Here is a 24879-nt window from a genome sequence, read left to right as displayed (position 1 = left end):
AGAAACTAATGATTTTTGCTCCCATCAGCAATGTAGGAATGCCTATTTCTTTATACCCCCATAGTGTGTATTTTAAAACTGCTTGATCTTTACTTGTCTGTTACATGAGAAGGAACGCTGATTTTTAGTTTTAATTTGCACTTCTAAAACAAAGTTGAGAATCTCTTCATATTTTTAAGAGTCATTTTTATTTCCATTTTTTGGTGTTGATTTGGTTTGCCTTTTTTCCTGCTGAATTATCCATCTTCCTACTAATTTGTGGGAATTATGCTACTAAGGAAGTTAATTTTTTTTAGTGGAAAGATTTTTTAAAATTTAGATGTCTTGGCTGATGTCTGCTTGTATTCTTGAGGAGAAGTTGGTTGTGACATACAATAAGGGGGGTCTTGTTGGTTTCGTCTACTTAAATAATTTCTGATATTAGAATAGAGATGGAAAAAGAACTGTTTGAGGAAAATTAAGTGAAGACTTACTATAAACAGGAACTAAAACGTAAACAATAGATTGGGAGTAGATATTTGCAACAAATTCTACAGACAAAGAGAAAACTCTTATATAACACTTAACCTGTGTGCCAAGCACTGTTTTATTTATTTATTTTTCTTTCTTTATATATTTTTTTCTTTTTACAAAGCCTCCTAAGGCCTGCCATGTTGTCACACCACATTCTGTTGGTCAAAGTAAGTTACAGGGACATCTCAGATTCAGGGGTGGAGAAATGGAATCCACCTCCTGATGAGAGGAGTGGCAAAGTATGTAAATTTGAAATAGATAGATAGTTGATGACATTTTTTGTGTGAAATAATCTACCATGATACCCAAGTGATGTATCAAATTGGAAATTTTCTTTGGTTTTGTCTTTGGTTGTTTTTTTTTTTTTAATTTTTTTTTTACTTTATTTTACTTTACTGTATTGGTTTTGCCATACATTGACATGAATCCACCACGGGTGTACATGTGTTCCCAAACATGAACCCCCCTCCCACCTCCCTCCCCACAGCATCCCTCTAGGTCAGCCACTACATAATGACCAAGCACTGTTTTAAAGCACTTTAAGTATTTCAACTAACTTAACCCTCATGATGACTGTAAGTACAGTTATTATCCCCATTTTTACAGATGAGGAAACTGAGGCATGGAATAGCTAAACTTAAATAACTTGCCAAGATCTGTCAGCTAGTGAGCCCTGGGCGGACTGGCTCTGTTCCTCTTAACCTACTATCTATACTCCCTATTTGTTCATATCCAGAATATATAAAAAGTTCATCCAAATTTTTAAAAGGAAAAGGCCATTAGAAAAATAAAGGATATAAATAGGCATTCCACAGAAAAGATACAAAAGGCCATAAACACAAGAAAATACTGGAAAGGTTTAACAAAAATTAATCAGGGAAATAAAATTTTAAAAAGTCATCAGTTTGTGAAAAAAAAAAAAAAACAAAAGCTCATTAATGCAGTATTTGGTGAAAGTTTAAGAAAACAGGTACTTTCTTCACTGTTGCTTGAGTTTAAATTGGAAAGCAGTGTTGGAGAGCATTTTTCCAATACCGGTTAAAAATTTAAATATGTATTGGGCTTCCCTGGTAGCTCAGCTGGTAAAGAATCTGCCTGCAATGCAGGAGACCCTGGTTGATTCCTGGGTCAGGAATATCCACTGGAGAAGGGATAGGCTACCCACTCCAATATTCTTGGGCTTCCCTGGTGGCTTAGATGGTAAAGAATCCACCTGCAATGCAGGAGACCTGGGTTCGATCCTCCTCCCACCCTCTGGAGGAGGGCATGCAACCCACACCAGTATTATTGCCTGGAGAATCCCCATGGACAGAGGAACACGGAGGGCTACAGTCTGTGGACTCACAAAGAGTTAGACATGACTGAGTGACTAAGTATACACAGCACAGCACACCCTATATGTTTCTACTTCTGCATATCTGCCCTACAGAAACACATTTGCAGAAGAGGTGTATACAAAGATGTTTATTGTTACCTTGTTGGTAAAACAAAACAGAGGCAACTTAAGTGTCCATCAGTAGAAAAATGACTAAATAGTATATTCATATACATATTTTATAACAGCTAAAAAGAATGAGATGTATCTATAGTGTGAAAGGAAAGAACTTCAAGAAGTATTATTGTGGGAAAAAGAAGCCTGTCATTAGGGTGATATGTATAGTTATATGTATCTTATCTTCTTTATATGTATATGGTAAAAAGGACAGAAAGATGTTTGAAAAGATGAACACCATTGGTTGTTAGTAGTGGACAAAGGGAATTGGCCTTATAATGATTTACTTTTCTAGGAAGTATATTTATGTATAAGCTATGTTATCAAAAAATGACTATTTGTATAAATGAATTTGATTTAGTATCAATCTTATGCTGTAAGAGCCTCTCTTCCTTTAACTGGTGCAGAGTATTCTGTCTGCAAAACAGTAACCAAAGGTTCAGTCAGTTCAGTTCAGTCGCTCAGTCATGTCCGACTCTTTGCGACCCCATGGACTGCAGCACGCCAGGCCTCCCTGTCCATCACCAACTCCCGGAGTTCACTCAGACTCATGTCCATCGAGTCAGTGATGCCATCCAGCCATCTCATTCTCTGTCGTCCCCTTCTTCTCCTGCCCCCAATCCCTCCCAGCGTCAGAGTCATTTCCAATGAGTCACCTCTTCCCATGAGGTGGCCAGAGTACTGGAGTTTCAGCTTTAGCATCATTCCTTCCAAAGAACACCCAGGGCTGATCTCCTTCAGAATGGACTGGTGTATCTCCTTGCAGTACAAGGGACTCTCAAGAGTTAGGTTGGATGATATTTTGAGTGCACATAAAGACAATTTTTCTCTGAAGTTTTTTGGTAACTGATACAACTTCACACCCACAAAACTGTAAGAATAATATAGTGAATTCCTATTTGCTCTGCTTGTTTTCAGCAGTTGTTTGCATTCAGAAAGTTGCCATTTAAAAAATTCAGTGTTTCAGAGGAATGTAGTAAAAACAATAATTCCAATCCCTTAAAATACTTTAACATGTGTGTGAGTGTTACAGAACCTTTTCATTTTTAATTTGGACAGTTTTACTTTATAAAAAAATTTTCTTAGTGGATGGGGGAAATGGACTAATATTTATTATTTACTCTTTTCCAGGCGCTTTCCAGGATATTTTGTAAATTGTTTCATTAATTCAATTTCATGAAGAAATTTGTGCTTAATTCCAGTTTTAGCAAAGGAGCACACAGAAAGGTTATTTGCTCAGGGCTGAGTGGGGCAGAGCCAGGTATTCAGAAGGTATTTAAGACATCAAAGTCCATGTCTTTTTCTCTGTCAGGTTGCCTGTCATGGCATATTGGGAAGAGCTGATGAGTACATTTCTTTTGTCAAGAAGTTGATAATTATCCCTAGATTGGTTTCTGTCTAAAGTAATGGATAGTCAATAAAATTAAAATGTTGAAATGCTATAAAAATTTATATTTAGTTCTTTTTTGAGGATCACAAAAAAATGTTACTCTTCCATTGGCTTGACTGTGCTCATGTGAGTTTCTGCATGTTAATTGTTCTCTTAGAACACAACACTTACATACATGCACCTGTGTGGTGCAACTTCTTTATATCTTTTTTTTTTAAATCACTAGGTCACAACTGAATCCCATTTTAGCTTCCTGGATGCTGTTACTAGAAATAGTAGCCTTATCCCATGTACGTATGACTTGTCCAAGTAGCCCTTAGTTCTGCCACCACCTGGTTATGGCCTTTACTTTACTTGCCATAGGAGGCTCTCTTGGTCAGCTCAAAAGCTTCTAAAGATTCATGTCGCCATAGGGACCACTGGTCTATCCTAGGAGAGCTTTCTACCATATGTGCTTCAGAGTTTGGGCTGCTGCTCGAGAAGGAGGCTGTGAGAAGCTTTGGGATCAGCACACGTTCACAACTGAAACCAGAAGTGGGCAAGGCAAACCACAGGAAGATCCTGCCTGCAACTTGGTGACGTCTCTCTATAACCCATGGACATTTCCTGGCAGTACCTTGCGAAACTTGTCTTTTCATGTACAGTAGTTTGTTCTAAACTGAGCTTCAGTCAGAGGTGATTAATATGATAGCAATATAGATAACTGTATGATAATTATTATGCACATGACTTGTGTAAAACACTCTAATTACATTCTGTAGATTTTCACACTGAAGAGCTGCATCTTGCCTACTAGGACATTTCGAGGAGTTGCCATGGAATTCATGCTTTAACCTTGGCTTTCTGCCTTGTCAAGAATTGTTCAGGTATTAAAACCACCAAGCAGTTCTTGGCTCACCACCTGAACTATGCTGGATCCTGGGAGTCTTTTGCCCACTCAGGTGCTTGCTCAGTGCTGTTACCTTGTTTGTGTTTTCCTGGTAATTGCACAGAACCTTATTTCCATGATGGAGCAGGAGTGCAGTGTTCGTGACACTCAATTATTCTCTATTTATTTAACTTCCAGGTCCCAGGTTAATATCATAATGGCCATTCTTAGGTCGAATCAGATTTCTGATGGTAATTATGTAATGTGTTGATTTTTTAAGGTTGCCAGTTGAATAGGATTATAGAATCTCAGATGACTTTTTTTTTTTTTAAGTAATTTTTCATTTACTGAGAGTGAGAAAAGCTGCTTGACAATCCAGTTCTCTGATCATGTTAATTTTATACACTGGAAAGCCCTGCTCACTAGATATTCCAGCAGTCTCCATATGCCTATTTGTGACTCATTCTCTGCGTGAATAATATCACAAGTATAAATGTCTATCTCTTCAGTCGTGCTTTTAAAGTGACAACTAAAGATGAGGGAAGTAATAGCTATGTAATATTTGTCTCTCTTCGGTAGTTCTTAGGTGAGCTTCCAAGGTGGCTCAGTCGTAAAAAATCCACCTGCCAATGCAGGAGACTTGGGTTCAATCCCAAGGTCGGGAATATCCCCTGGAGAAGGAAATGGCAATCCATCCAGTGTTCTTGCCTAGAGAATCCCATGGACAGAGGGGCCTGGCAGGCTACAGTCCATGGGGTTGCAAGAGTTGGACGTGGCTTAGCAACGAAACAAAAGCAACAGTTCTTGGGCACCCCACCTCCTTGTTGGTTACTGTACACCTGGGGCAGTCTGACATACTCTGAAGAGGGTGACTGTGAAACCATTCATTCGAAAGGTCTTTTTTGGCAGTTTTTCTCTTCTGTTCTCCTTGGAAAGCTGTAAAGAGAAATGAATGAGAGAGCTCTTGTCTCAGATTTCTTTATTCTGTAGAAAATATTTATTAGATTAGGTACATAGAAATTGGTTGAATGGTAAATGAAAATGTAGCATGTTGAAAGCATGAATTTTCTGCTGCTTTTCTAGTAATCACCTAACCTCTCTGAGCTTCAGCTTCCTTTTGTATAAATTGGAGGTAGTAGTTTTTCTGATCTTACAGAGTGGTTATGAAAAGATTGGATGACTTGGCATACTGCCTGGCACATTTTGCTCAGTTAAGTGCTGGCTGTAACGTGAGTAGAAGTAATAATTGGTAAAGTTTATGTTCATAGTTTTCCTGATGAACAATTAATATAAATGTATATCTAGTTCTTGTAGTGTTTATCAGGCTAAACTGGTCAAGGGTAGCAATATCTAAAAACATTTGAAATCAGTGTTGCCATGTGCTCTTTTTACAGCTTTTCAGGATCTTAAAGTTAGGGGAACTTAGAAGATTAACTAGTTAAGGAGTTGTAAACTCCAGTCTGCAGAGACCACCAGGCATAGTGAAGGAAAGCCAGGTAGGGATTGTTAGGATTTCAAGAGTATCTGTCTACAGTTTCCATTCAGAACCTCATTGCCAGGACTCTGATTGTTAAAGAGAAACCAGAAATGTGGATTTATTTATTATTAACTCTTCCAATTCTAGATGTTGGCTACATTTTTCCTAACACTGTGCAAGCCAAACAAATCTCTGGCTGGCTGACCCCCAATTTTTGCCCTCCCCCTCCATCTGAAAGAGTTCAGGCATCTCATTTTAGAGATTTGGAGCCTGAGATGCAGAAAGGCCAGGTGTTTTTGCATCAGTTTCTTCCAGTAGAAATGTATTATTTCTGAAATAAAAGTTTCATTAAAAAAATGAGCTCCTCTGGTGTGTCCAGTTGTTAAATTACAGGTAATCTTTGGTCAGACCTAATAGCTTGAGTGAAGGGAATTGTGTACAGATGCTATTTCTTAGGAATCTGTAACCAGGGAAGGGCACTGCTAGTTACTGTTTACTGAGTGTTTATTTTGTTCTAGGCATTATGGTAAGTGCTTCACCTGAGCTGGGCTTCCCCGGTGGCTTAGCTGGTAAAGAATCCACCTGCAGTGCAGGAGGCCTGGGATCAATCCCTGGGTTGGGAAGATCCCCTGGAGAAAGGAATGGCTTCCCATTTCAGTATTCTGGCCTGGAGAATTCCATGGACTATATAGTCCATGGGGTCACAAGGAGTTGGACACGACTTAGCGACTTTCACTTCACTTCCCTTCCCTCTGCTGATGGCCACAGTAGCCCTTGAAGCGTTATAATGACTTCTTTTTACACAGGAGGTTGAGACTAGGACATGCAGAGTATTAAGTACAAAACTAACACTGAAACTCCTGTCTCCAAAATGAATTTAATCTGCTGTACTATGCCAGTACTGTAGATGTTTTCAGAATTATTTTCAACTTTTGTCTTACTGGTAAAGTTAAAATTAAACTTTATATGAAAATTGAAAGACCTTGTATGTTAACATTACATAGGATTGTCTTGAGACATCCCTGTAGTCCAATGATTAGGACTCTGTGCTTCCACTGCAGGAGGCACAGGTTTGATTCCTGGTTGGGGAACTAAGATCTCATATCCTGCATGGTATGGCCAAAAAGAAAAAAAATTGTATCTCTAACTAGGTGGTATAATAGTGTTTTATTCTAAGCTTGTGTACACCGAAACTTATGTTTTTAAGTGTACATTTGATTCCTTCACTCCATTTTTTGGTTGAGTACATAAATGATGTTTGTATATTTTTATATCTTCCCCCCATCTAAAGTTCTAATCCTCTGTTTAGGTTGATACTCCAGTTATTAGAACATCATATCCTGAATCTGGGCAAATTCTGGATTTTCCCTCTGTAGTATCTCTTCCATATTTCTTTTTCCTCCATTGCCCCTTTGTTACCTTAATTTAGGCCCTGTAACTGTCAGTGATTTTCCTGAAGCATGGATTTGATCGCACAGAAACTTGCAGTGACGCTGTTGCTTGCTGAATGAGATTAGAACTCCTTGGCTTGACATTACAGGCTCTGTGCAGTGCCACCTTCCTTTTACAGCTGCGTCCTTTCTACTCCCCTTTCATCTCTCTGCTTGAGTCAGTTTGTACTGTTAACTGCTTTCTTCTTGAAGGTGCTCCTCCTGTTTCCACCTCCTGAGCTTGTTCCTGTTACGCCTTACCCCTCCAGTGTTATCCTTCTGTCCCCAATTTCTCTATTAAAAATTACTTGGAAGACGTTATTATGAAGATTAAGTGACGTACATGTGAAGTCCCTAAAAAACATCATCTGTGTGTGTGTGTAATGTAAGTATTTGATAAATGGAAACTATTATTATGATTCAGCTTTCCTCCCACTGCAGATAAGGCCCTTTGCAGTTTCTCTTGGGAGTTATTTGCATTCTGAACCTCTTTTATTTCTGTGCTTAAGGTATTCTTTGCAATAGATTGGAGATCCTACAGGATCTCTTAGGATAGTTTCAGAAAGGATTAGCTGTCTGTTCCTCTAGGCACTTCTTTGTTCAGAAAGACATGAATAGCAATGGAAAGACTAGGCTTTGGAATTTGATTTTTGTCAATTCACTGTACTGTCAGTGTAACTATGATTTTTTTTCCAATTTAAGAGTAATGCTTATGTCAAAGGTTGTTGTACCAACCAAATGGGATATTTTAGAAAATGTTTAGTATTGTCTCGGAGCATGCAACTGCTTGAGAAATATTTGTCTTCTATTCTTTCTTATCCCAGTAATGTCTCCCTCTAGGACACAGAAACACACATACAGACCTATAGATATAAATGGTGCACATAGTCCCTGCAAAACATACACATAAACACATATGTGCATACTTGCATTCATGCCCAGAAGCATATACACTGGAATCTCTCCCAGTACCTTGATACTTGGAATTCTAGTTCTAGGTAAAATTATATGGTAGGATCTGTATTTATACCCTTTGACCTTTGTATAGAATCACTGATCTTGTACACATAGAGTTGGCCATCTTTCTATTTCTGTTAATCTAGGTTATCAGTTTTGATTTCCAGTAGTGTTTATCTTCTTGGTTTAAATTGTTTACTTTTTGCCAATGACTAAAAGCTGTGTTCTATAAAATGCTTACTTGGCTTCCCTTTTTCTTCAGATATTTATGCAGAAGTTACCTTGTGGGTGGAGCCTTCCTTGGCACCCTTCCCTCTGCCATTTCATGTGGTACCTGTTCCTTCTTAATACTAACATACCATTTTATTTATTTTTTATCTGTCCATCTTATTAGCTCAGTGTGGACACGGTTTTTGTGTGTTTTTCGCACTCATGTATCCTTACTATCTTAGTAGGCACTCAGTAAATGAATGTGTGTATCTCAGGAGTGTTTTGTTTATTTTCAATATGATGTCTCTGTTTTAGCACTGTGGAGATTTTGAAATTTAGTGCTTTCGGTAACTATACAGGAGACATTTTCTTTTTAAACCTTTGGAGCAACTGACATGGATCAGCTTATAGCAAACATAAAAAAAGTTTATTTGCACTTTTATAATTTGTGATGTGGTGTTAGAACCTCTTCTTTGCTCATGCTAAAGTTATAAACATACACAGTAGATATTTCATTATCTGTTATAAGCTAAGCATGGTGCTAAAAATTGGTTTGGTCAGTTTATATTCAGCAAAGAGACATACAGCAGTCTCATTTGCTGGTTCCTTCTTGACTCTACTAACGCAAAATGATGGAGATCTCTGAGGCTCAGTCGTCAAATCTCTTCTCTTTTTTCCATATTTACTGTTCTTATAATCGTGGATAGTCTTATGGTTTGAGAAATACTATGTGCTTGCTAATGATTCTCAGGTTCTATCTCTAGCCAGCACTTCCTTGCCTGCTACACATCTGCACTTGGATATTTAAAGGCATCTCAGACTTAGTATCCTCTCTTTCCCAACAAGGAACTCTTTGCTCTGGAAGTGGCATCTCTCTTCATCCAGCTGCTCTGGCTGAAACTCTCTAAGAAGTGATCCTTGACCCCCTTTCCTCTTACACCCACCCACATCCCAAATATCAGTAATCCTGTTGGCTTTATCTTCAAATTCTACGACCAGTTGGCCACTTCTTTGCATGCCAAGACTGCCTGTCTGGTCTAAGTTAACTGTAATCGAAATTATTACAGTAGCCTCCTGTCCAGCTTCCGGCTTCCACCCTTTTCTAACAAAGTTAGATCATGCCATTCTTCTGCCCATAATCCTTCAATAACTTCCCATCTCATTCAAGAAAGCCTAAGACTTTCCATTGGCCACAAGACCCTATTTAACCTGCTTCCTTCCCCACTCCTATCTCATCTCTTACTGTTTCCTCCTTCCTACCTTGTTTATTGTTTTACAGCCATACTGGCCTCCTTGCTGTTCCTTCATTATGCCAAATTATCCTCTGTCAGGGCCTTTGCATATTTTATTGTTTCTGCTTGTGTCTTTCCCTAGGTATCTGCATGACTCATTCCCTCATTGACCTCTTTCAGATATCTCGAGTATCTCCATATAAAGGCGTTCCTCGATTCCCTGTATAAAATAGCATTGCTGTCCTCCCTCTCTCTCCCCTCTGGGCGTGGCACTCCCTAAGTCTCTTCACCTTATTTTCTTCCATGGCAATAAATATTATATACTTGGTTAAGAGTTTATGATGTTTATTTCCACTGTCTAGATTGTACAGTGGTTCCATGTGGGCAAAGACCTATATTTTTTATTCATTGTTATATTCCCAGTATTTAGAAAGGTGCCTGGCATCCTGTAGGGACTTAATAAATATTTGTTAAATGAAACAGAACTGGTGCAATACAATATGATCCTTATAGTCGAAGTACAGATACATTGCAGTAGGAAAGAGAGGAAAAGGTGACATGACTACGTAGGAGTTGAGGGAAGATTGTACAGAGATGCCTTAAGCAGAGCTTTGTGGGGAAAAAGATCAGGTGAGAGCATCCCATGCAGTGAAAATAGCATTGTAAACGTTCAGAGGCATGAGAGAATACAGTGTTTTCAAGGAACTAAAAGTGCAGTACTGCTGGAGCATAACTTGTAGGGCTATGATTAAATAGTAAGTAGATGGTGCCAGATCATGAAGCATTTTTATGCCAGATTAAGGAATTTTAGATTTTATCCTGCAAGGCGGGCAGTGGTAGGTAGTGTGGAACCACTGAAGGCTTGAGCAGGAGTGGTATGTAACATATTTAAAAAAAGGAACTAGCAAGAGTCTGAAGGATGGGGATCCAAGCTAAATATACCATTTTATTATATACTCTGTATTTGATGTTATAAGATTTCAGTGATGCAGGGAAACAATTACTATCACATGAATGGACAGGCGGCTATTTCATTTTATGGTTGGACAAAACCAGGGATGTGTCTGTCACGTGAAGGTGTTCTTGGCATACTTGCAGCCCATCTGTGAGGGAGAAGAAGTTTTAAATGCCCGGTGGAGAATTAGTTCATCTCTAAAACCCTTGCTTTAAGAGAGAAGGTTTGGTTTTTTGTTTTAATTTGGTTAACAGTTACGTTGTAAGGCATGTAGACTAGAAAAGCTCTTAAAGAGCTATTGTTTAGTTGCTAAGCATGTCCTACTCTTTTGTGACCCCATGGACTGAATGTAGCCCACAAAACTCCTTCTGTCCATGGAATTTCCCAAGCAAGAATACTGGAGTGGGTAACCATTTTTTTCTCCAGGGAATCTGCCTGACCAGGGATCAAACTGTCGTCTCCTGCATTAGCAGACCAGTTCTTTACCACTGAGCCACCAGGGAAGCCCTCTTAAAGAGTACCAGTTATGAATTCAACAAGAAATGGTCTTGTTACAGAGTAAAAGATGTTGTGCTTGAAGGCCAGGCTCCTTTCTTCATAGAGGAACAGTTGTTTGTCAGTAATAGGCCTCCTGTTAATTGATTCCTTGTTGAAGGAAATAGCGACACTTCTAAATGTAATCAGATCTATACTGTTTGCTGTGGGGCCAATAATACATCTGCCTTTATAGGACAAGTTCCTACCTTTGTATATGCACAAAGTTTTTAAAATGAAGACTAAGCTAAAAACATCTCCTACTTTCATTCAAATGCAGGTAAAAATTATTTCCATTACTTCAGCTATCTTGCTCAAGTGTTGTATCTTAGCAATTTATTGAATGTCTTGAACACTTTACTCTTAATAGAGTTAAAATAGGATGTGTAGATTTAAGGATAAGATGGAGGTACACAAAATAGTGCACATGGTTCAGATATTGAGAACTGGAGAGTTCCAAATTCATGGAGACATGATATTGTATTATCAAGTATGTTTTAAAAATCACATTTGTCTTCAAAGTTTTTATTTTGTATTAGGATATAGCTGATTAACAATGTTGTGGTAGTTTTAGGTGAACAGCAAAGGGGCTCAGACATACATATACATGTATCCATTCTACCCTGAACCCCCCCTCCCATCCATGCTGGCACATAATATTGAGTATAGCTCCATGTGCTATAAAATAGGTCCTTGTTGGTTCCCCATTTTGAACATAGCAGTGTGTACATGACCTTCTCAAACCTCCCAGCTATCCCTTCTCCCCAGGCAACCATAAGTTCATTTTCTAAGTCTGTGAGTCTCTTTCTGTTTTGTAAATAAGTTCATTTGTATAATTTCTTTTTATATTCCAAATATAAGGGATGTCATACGATATTTTCCCTTTTCTTTCTGACTGACTTCACTCAGTATGACACTGTCTCGTCCATCCATGTTGGTGCAGATGGCACTTTTCATTCTTTTTAATGGCTGAGTAATATTCCACTGTATATGTGCACCACATCTTCTTTATCCAGTCCTCTGTTGATGGACATTTAGGTTGCTTCCATGTCTTGACTGTTGTAAACAGTGATGGAATGAACATTGGGATGCATGTATCCTTTCGGATCATGCTTTTGTCTGGATATATGCCCAGGAGTGGGATTGCGTATGGTCATATGGTAGCTCTATTTTTGTTTTTTTTTAAGGAACCTCTCATACTGTTCTCCACAGTGGCTGTAGTCATTTACATTCCCACCAACAGTGTAGGAGGGTTTCCGTCTCTCCGCACCCTCTCCAGCATTTATTGTTTGTGGATTTTTTGCTGATAGCCATTCTGACTGGTGTGAGGTAATACCTCACACCAATTTGCACAAATCAAATGCAAATATTTGATTTGCATTTCTCTAATAACTAGCAATATTGAGCAGCTTTTCATGTGCCTATTGTCCGTTTGTATGTCCTCTTTGGAGAAATGTGTCTTCAGGTTTTTTGCCCGTTTTTAAGTGGGCTGTTTGTTTTGATACTGTTAAGCATCATAAGCTATTTGTAAATTTTGGAGACTAATTCCTTATCAATCACATCTTTTGCACATATTTCTCCCAGTCTGTGGGATGTCTTTTCGCTTTGTTTATTGTTGCCTTTGCTGTGCAAAAGCTTTTGAGCTTAAGTAGGTCCCATTTGTTTATTTTTGTTTTTATTTCCATTATTCTGGGAGATGGATTGAAAAAGATATTGCTGTGATTTATGTCAGAGAGTGTTCTGCCTGTGTTTTTCTCAAGGAGTTTTATAGTGTCTGTGTAGGTCTTTAATCCATTTTGAGCTTATTTTTGTTCTAGTCCCATCACTTCATGGGAAATAGATGGGGAAACAGTGGAAACTGTCAGACTTTATTTTTGGGGGCTCCAGAATCACTGCAGATGGTGACTGCAGCCATGAAATTAAAAGACGCTTACTCCTTGGAAGGAAAGTTACGACCAACCTAGATAGCATATTGAAAAGCAGAGACATTACTTTGCCAACAAAGGTCCGTCTAGTCAGGGCTATGGTTTTTCCAGTAGTTGTGTATGGATGTGAGAGTTGGACTGTGAAGAAGGCTGAGCGCTGAAGAATTGATGCTTTTGAACTGTGGTGTCAGAGACGACTGTTGAGAGTCCCTTGGACTGCAAAGAAATCCAACTAGTCCATTCTAAAGGAGATCAGCCCTGGTGTTCTTTGGAAGGAATGATGCTAAAGCTGAAACTCTAGTACTTTGGCCACCTCATGCGAAGAATTGACTCATTGGAAAAGACTCTGATGCTGGGAGGGATTGGAGGCAGGAGGAGAAGGGGATGACCGAGGATGAGATGGCTGGATGGCATCACTGATTTGATGGATGTGAGCTTGAGTGAACTCCGGGAGTTGGTGATGGACAGGGAGGCCTGGCGTGCTGCGATTCATGGGGTCGCAAGGAGTCGGACACGACTGAGCCACTGAACTGTGTAGAGATAAGGAATGATTTAATTTTACTTTTTTACATTTGGCTGTCCAGTTTTCCCAGCACCATTTATGAAGAGACTGTCTTTCCAACATTGGGTAGTCTTGCCTCCTTTGTCAGAGGTTAATTGGCGGTGGGTGCATGGGCTTATTTCTGGGTTTTCTGTCCTGTTCCACTGATATATATTTCTATTTTTGTGTTAGTACATACTGTTTAAAAACCACATCTAAATGCTACAATAGGAAATGCAGAAGTGTTCTCTGAAAGCAGATAGTAACAACCATGCAGAGAGTCAGGATCTATCCTTCTCCCTTTTCAAGTTGACACTTTTTCACCTTTTGGGTGTGCTGTGCTGTTCAACTCACTGTCTAATGGAACACAAAAGTCGTTGTCAGTGAGATATTACTTTATAATTTCTGAGTCCATGTTTGATCCAGATAGTCACATCTATTAATAGCTGAAAGATTTACCAAGCTCTGATGACCAGTAATATGAAATGGGCTTTTTTGATTTGTTAGGAAAGGTAGAAAGGATAAGAAAAGAAGCTAGTCAGGATTAGGTTACAGAATCAACTCTAGCTAGTGTAAGCAGAAAGAGATTTAATAAAAGATTTTAAGTGACTTACATAGAATTGTTGGAAAGACTGAAGGAACAGACTTTAGTAAAACTTTTAAGTGCTCAGTCGCTTTAGTTGTGTCCTGACTCTTTGTGACCCTAAGGACTGTAGCCTGCCAGGCTCCTCTGTCCATGGGACTCTCCAGCAAAAATAGTGGAGTGGGTTGCCATTTCCTTCTCCAGGGGATCTTCCTAACCCAGGGATTGAACCCATATCTCTTACGTCTCCTGCATTGGCAAGCAGGTTCTTTACCATGGGCACCATCTGGGAAGCCCTTAAACTTTCAAAAACAATATTCAAAAGCCACATTGCATTGGGGCCATGAAGGGGGTTACCACCTCTTTTAGGATCAGAAAGGTGCCTGAAAAATTAGGAAATTGTAACTTTTAGCTGCTAGTCTTTAGAACCTTGTCACCTGTGCCATGATCAGAAATCTGCCACTGTTAGGAAACAGCCGGCGACAAGTAAACGGTTGTCACTGCTGCTGGCTCGTGCTGCTGCTGTCACGCACACGACCTGTGTGACAGAATGGATACTGTGTGTCCTTCCTGATACCTGTGAAACCTGTGACTGGATACCAGGACTGCAGCAAGTGCTGCTATAGAAAACCTGGGCATCTCCATGACAGTGCTTACTAGTAGAAGCAACCTAAATGCCACCTCCATTCTCTTTTGTCCTCCAGATTTCCAGAGTGCATCTAATTGATGGAATTTAAATCACAGCCACAACCCTAACTGCACGAGAGGCTGGGAAATGTAGTTTTTAGCTTTCTAGTCTCTGCAGTACAGGAAGTCATACTGACCCACCATATCTACCACAGATACAGACCCTGATTTTCCTGAAGGCCAGCCATCACCAAGTAGGCTGCAGATAAATTGAGAAAGATTACAAGTAATACCATGAAATAATGTTGAGAAGCTTATAAGTGTTTGTATTTTAGTATATTTTTATTGTTTTATAATGAAACATTAAAAAATAGCTGAAATTGGTTCTCCACCTGTATGATGAATTTAATGGTCTGTGTATGCCCAGAGTTTCCTGACATTATTACCGCAGAGGTGGCTCCGTGGTAAGGAATCTGCCTGCCAGTGTGGGAGTTGTGGGTTCGATCCCTGGGTCAAGAAGATCCCCTGGGGAAGGAAATGGCACCCCACTCTAGTATTCTTGCCTGGGAACTTCCATGGACAGAGGAGCCTGGCAGGCTACAGTCCATGGGGTCGCAAAGAGTTGGACCCAACTGAGCGACTGAACACACACAACCACACACACAGTATTATTAATAGAGCTTCCCAGGTGGCTCAGTGGCAAAGAGTCGGACCTGATTTAGTGACTAAACAACAACAAATATTATTAGTGTTCTTAGGAGTTATAGTAAAGAAATAGGTTCAGAAGCCAAATTGCAGATTCAGGCTGTGAGTAGGAGGGGAAGAATTGGAGCAGAGATTATAGAATAAGTTTTCCAGACACTTGCCTTTTAAGGAGCAGTAGTTTTTTTGTTTGTTTATTTTTTGACCAATGCACTTATTTATATACAATAATTTACTAGAACCAGTGAGACTCTGTGAAAATATCATATGCAGGACAAGTATAAGCTTCTCAAGTTCCTCATTTCTTTGTGTGTAGCTTAATATAAAGAGTGTGCTGTTAAAATAATCTTTTTGTTTAGAAATATATGGAGTGCAACATTATTTTTGTGAATTCTCTAACCATTAGTTACTACACTTTCGATTTTGTAAAATAATTTGGCAATTAATTATTTTGATTAATGCCAGTTACTGCTGTAGTTTGGAGGTACAGTTTAAAGACTCGAAAGTTGACTTAACATATTAGTGTGGTTGATTGGTGATCTAGCATTGATTAGATGATTTTACTTTATTTTGAACAGCAGGGACAGATATTCAAAGATTATGACAACTTTTCTATGAAGTGATGTTGAGCGCATTTTATATTTTATATATTCTGTAGAATTTGAATTTTTACTTGTTCTGAGTAAATATCTAATACTGTCACTTTCATTGGATTCTGCAGAGAAAATAATCCCGTTTCCCTCTTAAAAAGATGGGTAGCGGAATATGTGTACATTTATACAGTGTAGTTTCTCAAGTTGCGCCGGTGTGAATGAAATAGCAACATGTTCAAGGGCAATGATTTAGTATTCCGCATTCCCTCATTAGATATGGAGCATGTTTATTATGATTTTAATTCCAAATTTGTTTACATTGCAAGCCCTTTATGGTGACCTAGGTGGATTTTCTGCTAAAAAAAAAAAAAAACCCTCAAACCCTCTGGATTGTACAGAGGGAGGCAAAAAAGAAAAGACTTAAAGGAGAAGGTCGAAAATAATGAAAATGAAATTGTTGGGCAGTGTGCTAGAGAGAGGGAGGAAACGGGGATGAGAGAACACAGTCGAGGGATGAGCTGTGGATAATAGGGACGGACGTGTAATCATTTGAGGAAGAGGAGGATGGATGGATACAAATTCAGGTATACATTATTTTTGTCTTTTAGGAAGCTAGTGAATTTGTAAAGGCCAACCCATATTGGGCAATTTAGGGTCTTTTAAAAGATTAGATTCCTTTATTTTGACTTGAAATGAATATGTTTATTCTGTGACATGGTAACTTGATTTTTTTTCTAATCTCTCAGTGATGAACTAAATAACAGTATCTTACTGGTGCTCTTCCAGTGATTTTTCTAATTTTACTTAATTTTACTTTTAATTTTTGAGAAGTATGTTTTATTCAGTGGACTTACTCAGGAGTTAAGCAGGAGAGACAACCTCCCAGATGGCTCTGAGGGACTTTTCCCTGATTTTTCTAATTTTAATTAAAAATCATTTGTGTATTGAGTTTTTCACAGGTACTTAAGTTTCTGATAGACTTCTTTAAAATAAATTGGTTCAAATGGCCTTTGGTTTTAAAGTTGGTAAGCAGAAAGAGACCTGAGTTTATCCAGCCCAGACTTTTGTCAGGAAAACTTGTTCTTCCCAGGTTTGTCTGAAGCCATTTGGCCACTTAGTACCAAAGGTAATACGGAAAGCTTAGTTTCATGATTCTCAGGGAAATGCTCTTTCCCTAATGCCTACCACCTTTTTTCCTAATACAGTGGTGTCTGATTTCAGCACCCGCTTCTCACAAGAACTTCAAAACTAGTCTTACTTGATTCTTTAATATTCATTCAGCACATATTTCTCAATAGTTGACAGTCACTATTTGAGATCCTGAAATGAGGTAGCTAAGAACTCCCTAAGAATGAGGGAATCAGATATAAAAATGAAGAGTTTCAGATAGTTGTAAATGCTATCAAGAAAACAGAGAAATAGAATACAATAGCAGGAAAATCCCATGGACGGAGGAACCTGGTAGGCTGCAGTCCATGGGGTCAGTCCATGGGGTCGCTAAGAGTCGGAGACAGCTGAGCGACTTCACTTTCACTTTTCACTTTTCATGCATTGGAGAAGGAAATCGCTCCAGTGTTCTTGCCTGGAGAATCCCAGGGATGGTGGAGCCTGATGGGCTGCCATCTAAGGGATCGCACAGAGTCAGACACGACTGAAGCAACTTAGCAGCAGCAGCAGCAGCAGCAGGATTATTTATTGTAGATAGAATAGTACGGATGGGTTTCTCTGAGGAAGTGGCATTTGCGCTGAGACCTGAATGAGAGGAAGAGAGACAGCCATATGAAGATGGGTTGGAGGACTCCAGACAGAGGTCCTAAGCTTGAACAAGTTTGACATGGTTGATGAATGGAAAGAGGGTGAACACTGGGGAGAGTGGAAGGAGAATAGGTCAAAGAGAGGACAGTTGAGTGGGGCTGGATAGACCAAGAGAATTTAGAAATGGATTGACTTCTGTCCTCTGTTTAGTTGCTCAGGAAGAATCTGATTCTGATTCTTTGTGACCCTGTCCACAAGATTTTTCAGGCAAGAATACTGGTGTGGGTTGCTGTTTCCTCCTCCAGGGGATCTTCCCAACTCAGGGAGCAAACCTGCGTCTCCTGAATTCCTGGTGGATTCTTTACCCTCTGAGCCACTGGGAAACCCCGGTGAAGTCAGATGGTATTGGAGTAGGGGAGTGATTGATCTGAATATTGTGTTTAAAAGATCACACTCCTTGCTGAAGAGTGAATTGTAGGATTATACTGATGAAGGCAAGGAGAAGTGGTTTCATTTGGGATTTATTATGGAGTTCTGCTGGATTTACTGATGGACTGGATGTGGGAGTGAGAAGTATGGGGAGCAGGTGAGAGAAAGAGAGGAAGATGGTGGTAGACTGGGGAAAACTGGGTTTTAGGGGAGGAAGTCAGATGGTTTGTCTGGGACTTATAAAATTTGAGAACTCTACTGGAAGAGGCAGTTGAATATTCACGTCTGGTGTTGAGGAGGAGAAATCAGGCCTGGAAATGACCTCAGGCCTCTGAGAGGCACGGGCATTAACACCATATACTGAAGGAATTTGCTTAGGGAAAGAAGACAAGGTGGCCCAGAACTGAGCCCTGAGGCACTGCAACATTTAGAGGGGAGGCGGGAAAGAAGTCAGCAGGGGGCCAGTGATGTAGGAAGAGAGCTAGAAATACTGTGTTGTCGAAGCCAAGAAAAAAATGAGTTTTAAGGAGAGATGTTAGCCTTCACTTACATTAAACAGTGCTGCCAGATCAGGTATGATGAGGACAGAGCAATGTCCTTGCGTTTGGCAATATGAAAAGCATTGGTGACCCTGCCTAGAGCAGCTTCATTGTCGTCATGGAGTTAAAAGCTGATTGGATGGAAGAATGAATGGAAGGTGTGGAATTAGAAACAGTGACTGTAGATGTTTGCTTTTGAGAAGTTTTGCTGTGAAAGTTTGCTAGAAATGGAATGATGTCATGAGGGGGAGGTGGAATCAAAGGAGATTTTTTTCTTTTTTGTGCTGTTTTTACACTTGGGAAATACCAGAGTTTATTTATGACCTGATGGTAATGATCCAGTAGAGAGGACAATTAATGATACAGGAAAGAGGGATTAGTTGTGGAGACAAGTCCTTGGGGTCTTGCCAGTGGGATGGGATGAGAGCACAAGTCGGGGGCATTGCTCTTTCCTGGGACCAGGGATCCAGTGGTATAACATGATCTCACATGCCTCTTTACACACAGCTCCTCCCCTCTGTCTCACCAGACTATTTTACAGCAAGTTTATTATCTTTCTGTAATCACTAATACTATTTTCTGTGCTATATCTTATATGTTCTTTTTCATTTAATGCATCCCATATAAAGTTTAGCATGAAGCAGCTGGTGATATTTAACACCAGTTTTAATTTTTGTGCCAACAGGTGAAGCGAAAAATTTATTGCCATATCTTGGACCCAACAAGATGAGAGATTGTTTCTGCACCATAAATTTGGACCAGGAAGAAGTTTATCGTACCCAAGTTGTTGAAAAATCTTTAAGGTTTGTAAAAAATTAGTAAATTATCACTAATATGATATATATTGAATGATAACTTTTATATGTTTTCCTGACTGTTATCATCAAGAAGTCTTTCTTCATCTGAAACTTTTATTTTCCTTTTAGTTTCTGAATTACAGAATCTCAGAGTTTGAAGGAGCCTTAATGTTCATTGAGCTGGACTAAATCCATTATGCTTAGTTCCTCCTGACAATTATTTTTGACAAGTCGTCATCTGGCATTTGCTTAATGTTCCAGTGACCAAGGATTTCACTGCCTCCTAAGCAGCCTGTTAGGTCTTAAAACTATTCTGACTCTTGGAAAGCTCTTAGATTTAGTTGGTTAATGTCTATCAAAAGGAAAACCTACTGTATGCCAAGAACTTGCTGGGCGCTATTTATTCATACATCCACGAAAACAAGATGGATGCAGTACTTGCTTTCATGTGGCTTTTCATTGCCTCAGAAATGTATCTTCCTTTTAATTGTTCCTAATTCTGTCATTGGATATATGGGAAACAAGTTTAATCCATCTTTCACATGATAGTCTTTGAAGTTTTTGAAAACAACCACCAATACCTCAGTGTTTTTCTCTAGGCTAAATTTTGCCCACGTATTTGAAATTTTCTCAAATACATCATAATTTTATTTTTCTTGAAAATAAATTATCCCTTAACGTTTATACAAGTCACTTAACTAAGTAGAGCACTGTACTGGAACGAGCTCTTAGGTAGATTTCTCATTTTTTGGAAGTGTAGTAGCACTGCAAGAGTATCATAGTAAATTCTAATTCATAAAATTGAAATGTGCCACCTCTTCCCTTTAATAGTGTTTGTGGATATAATTCTAGTGCAGAGCTGTGCTGGAGGGATACAGTCTTGTCCAGAGATAAAAGTTAAAATAAGGGAATCAGGAGTTGTTGGAATGAACGTATGATGGATGAAATATTTAGTAGCCCAAGAAGATTTGAATATACTTCACATATTTAATCATAAATCACCTGCCATGTTTTATTAGAATTCTGTAATTTACATAAATGATGAAACTGAGTCACCAAAAGACTGAATAACTTGCACATTCAATAAAGGAAGTTAGAAGCAAAACTGAGATTGGAACCTGAAACTGTTTGTTTCTTAATGTATGTTGATTACGTATCACATAAAAATCAGTGATATATAAAACTAGTAATTTTCAATAAGTTGAATACTTGTTTAGTTTCTACTACATAGCCTCGTAAATGAGAAACTAAAATTAGCTTACTTTTTGTTTTAAACCCTTGCCTTGCCAGGTATTTGTGTTGGGGAAAATGATAAAACCAGTTGTTGTTACTGCTGCTGCTGCTCAGTCGCTCAGTCATGCCCAACTCTTTGCCACTCCATGGACTGTGGCCCACCAGGCTCCTCTGTCCATGGGGATTCTCCAAGGCAAGAATACTGGAGTGGGTTGCCATGCCCTCCTCCAGGGCATTTTCCCCACCCAGGGATTGAACCCAGGTCTCCCGCATTGCAGGTGGATTCTTTACTGACTGAGCCACCAGGGAAGCTCAAGAATACTAGAGTGGGTGGCCTGTCCCTTCTCCAGGGGATCTTCCTGACCCAGAAATCAAACCGGGGTCTCCAGCACTGCAGGCGGAGTCTTTACCAGCTGAGCTACCTGTCCACCTTAAGTTATTTTTCTAGATTCATAGCCACTTGGAAGCTATTTTAAGGCTGTCAATGGTTACCTTAGGTCATTCCAATACAATTAGACTAGATGTTTTTTGGATTCTAGGTGCCTCCTAGCATTCTTGCGAAACAGGGTGAAAGAATCTGTAGTATGAACCCTTGCTCACCTTGCTTTCGTTTCAGTGTTTCTACTCTTCTGAATATTGTGATAAGCTGTTAAGTCAAAAGACAGTAGATATCATTTAGATCTGTTACGGGTTCTGAATATTACAGTTCTTACAGGTAGTCTGGTTATAAAATTTCATAGCAGGTAAGTAGGAGTCACATATGAAACCCATAACTCCTAAATCTCTGTCTCAATCCTTTTGAGAAGTAGGAGATCTATAAACACACCGAGTAGCAATACTTTTCGTACCTTGTGCTTCTCTTCCCCCACCAGGAATTTCCTTGGGAGTGATACGCATAATCATAGGTCAGTGGCAACAGTAGAGTGTAAGTCTTGTCATGGCTCCTCACCAACCTTGTTGAAAACTTTTCTCAAATGGATTGATTAGTTAACTTATTTTTAAAATAAAGACGTGGGCACCCAGATGTGGGGATTAGGTTGTTGAGATTGTGATGATACAGTGATACAGGTGACTTAGTGAATAATTTTCATCTTGTTCTTATTTGGCTTTAGAATGTGTTTTAAAAATAGTATTTGAGAGTGGATACATGATATATAAAGGAAATTATCAATTTTATAATTTTTTTATAAAGTGACAAAAAGGAGAAAAATACCTACACGTCTTTGCCTAACAGTTGTTTTATATTAACTTCTATGTTGAGACTAATTAAAAAGATTATTTTGACAGACCAATTTTTAAAAGTTTATTTTGGTTACAATTTGAAGTGTAGTTGTAGTGAAGAATTTGAAGTGAAAAATATATTGACAGAAGTTGACCAGGTTTTGTGATAACTGAGAAGCTGAGTCAACTGTTTACTGGATAGGGTCAGAAATGACTTCTTTAAGAGTCATTTGGGCTTCCCTGGTAGCTCAGCTAGTAAAGAATCCTCCTGCAATGCCAGAGGCTCCGGTTTAATTCCTGGGTTGGGAAGATCCCCTGGGGGAGGGCATGGCAACCCACTCCAGTATTCTTATCTGGAGAATCCCCATGGACAGAGGAGCCTGGAGGGCTACAGTCCATGGGGTGGCAAAGAGTCGCACACAACTGAGCGACTAAGCACAGCACAGCACAAGAGACGTTTAGTTTGCATTTCATCTTCTTTTTAAGTTGTGACATCCTGAAGCGATTGTAATTTATGGTGACATTTTAAAAATACCTTTTTAATTCTTTAAACATTACCAGGAAAGAGGTACTCTTGATAAAGGATGTTGACTCGTGTTTCAGAGATTCATGTCTTAGTAGGAGAATTTAAATATCAAAATAGCATTTTTACAGTGAGCTTAGAAAAGCTGTTTCGTAGGAGAAAATCTTAGCAATTTGGGGGAAGGCAAAGATTCTTTACTTAGGTGCCAAAAGCATCAATCATAAAAGAGGAGAAATAATAAATTGGATTTTGTCAAAATCAGAGCCTTCTGCCCTTTAACAGATACTGTCAATAAAATGAAATGGCAGGCCACACCTGGTATAAAATGTTCTGACAAAGGACTTGTGTCCAGAATTTATTAAAAAAAAACAAAAAACCCAATGAGAAAGCAGACAAATCTTTTAAAACATGTGGCGGAGACTCCAACAGTTCCTATATACAAATGGGCAACAAGCACATGAAAAGATATTCAACATCCTTATTCATAAAGGAAATATAGTTTGTATATTTCTGTCTCTATGCATCTTGAACATAATGTGTCATGATAGAAATCGGATCACTGGTTCCCATGACAGTATGGAGGGAATGAGTACGCATGGGAACTTTCTAGGGAGATGGAATGTTCTTTATCTTGATTAGGGTAGAGATTACATAGGTATAAGCATTTATCATGTCATTCACTGGAATAGCTAATTTTTTTTCAAAATGACTTTTAATTGATGTATAGTTGAGTTATAATGTTGTAGAGTAGCTAATTTAAAAAAACTTAGCGTAGCAAAAGTTGAATATGATGTGGAACAGCTGGAGCTGTCATACATTGCTGGTAGGAGTGTAAAATAGTATAGCCACATTGGAAACAGTCTGACAGTTTCTCATAAATTAAAAAATTCACCTACCTTTTAACTCAGCAATTCTATTTTTAGTTACCTCTCCAAAAGAACTGAAAGCATTAAAGAGCTTTATAAAAATGTTCATAGCCGCCTTATTTTTGATAGCCTGAACTGGAAACAGCTCAGATGACATTACTAGGAGAATAGACTGTGGAATATTCAGCAGTCAGTATTCAACAATTCAATATTCTGTTGTCCCAACAATTAGAAGAAATGAACTAAAGATATATGCAGCAAAATGGAAAATAATCTCATAGGTATTAAACTGAGTGAAAGAAGCTGGATGCAAGTGTACATATTATTTGATTTCATTTATAGGAAATCTTACAATAGATCTTTAATGACGGAAATCAGATCACTGGTTGCCTGTGGCAGGTATGATGGAGTAACTGCAGAGAAACAAGAGGGAACTTTTTGGGGAGTTAGAATGTTCCTATATTTTGATTGGGATGGATGCTACACAGGTTTGGAAATTTACCACAAGTCAGTAACCTCTGTACTTTAAGTTACATGTTATATGGTTTGTACCTCAATAAAGCTGATTAAAAATAACCTAATTTAGTTTTTAAAATTATGTTTTAAAGAACATTTTACATAACCATATTCAGTTTAGGTATTATATATTATTGTGATTTGCATATTTTTGAGATAATAGTGTGAATGACACTGTCCTCAGCTCTCAACTGTGTCCACTTTAAGGTGAGCATGACCTCAGGCAATTACTGGATCTTCTGCCCACAGGACTCCAGAAAATCTGTTTGTTCCGAGCCCAACCCGGCAGTCAAGGTCCTTTCAGAAATTCAGCTTAGTTTGTACAGGGCTTACTTGAAACTTAGTATAGAGAATTATTTTGGAATTCTTGATATTTTTCTTTATGGTTTAATTTGTTAAACCATATGAGGACACTGTTGAGTTTAAATTTAATGAGCTTTCCCTCTTTTCTCTCTAGCCCATTTTTCAGTGAAGAATTTTATTTTGAGATTCCAAGAACTTTCCAGTATTTGTCTTTCTATGTTTATGATAAGAATGTTTTACAAAGAGACCTTCGTATAGGTATGTACCATTCATAATTATCTTTTAATCACAACATTGGTGTTCATATTCATTCTTTTTCTAAGTATAAAGTATTGAAAACAACAGAATAATATACTCTCAAACTTCTAATCCTTCCCTCTAGACTTCATGTACATTTGCAGATCTGACTTTTAATTTGTATGCTCAACTTGGGCGACACTTTGTCAGGGAATTGACATGACCATTTTCCCTCTAGTCATGGTGCCATATATTCCTATAATGCCTGATGGGTCCCTTTTCTGTAGGATTCATTATACTTGTTCATCAGTTTGTTGTTTAACATCTAGATGTGCTGGTTGAATATATATATTTATGAAGGCAGAGACTGTCACTCCCAGAGTGCCTTAAATTTGGTGAATGATCAGTACAAGAATCATTGAATGATTCAA

At 38.7% G+C, this 24879-nt stretch overlaps 1 protein-coding gene across 2 annotated transcripts in view; it reads left to right on the top strand.

Moving 5' to 3' along the window:
* The window catches only part of RASA2 (RAS p21 protein activator 2), a 124253-nt gene that overhangs the window by 7956 nt on the left and 91418 nt on the right, over positions 1-24879 (top strand). For both annotated transcript variants that reach the window (XM_018049720.1, XM_018049712.1), the window contains exons 2-3: positions 19438-19555; positions 24366-24469. In XM_018049720.1, the coding sequence (XP_017905209.1) occupies positions 19438-19555; positions 24366-24469 (222 nt within the window). The remainder of the gene's footprint in view (positions 1-19437; positions 19556-24365; positions 24470-24879) is intronic.

The sequence above is a fragment of the Capra hircus genome, chromosome 1, assembly GCF_001704415.2.
Source record: "Capra hircus breed San Clemente chromosome 1, ASM170441v1, whole genome shotgun sequence".
NCBI lineage: Eukaryota > Metazoa > Chordata > Mammalia > Artiodactyla > Bovidae > Capra > Capra hircus.
The sequence above is the reverse complement of the archived record's forward strand: the minus strand, read 5'-3'. Positions and strand labels throughout refer to the sequence as shown.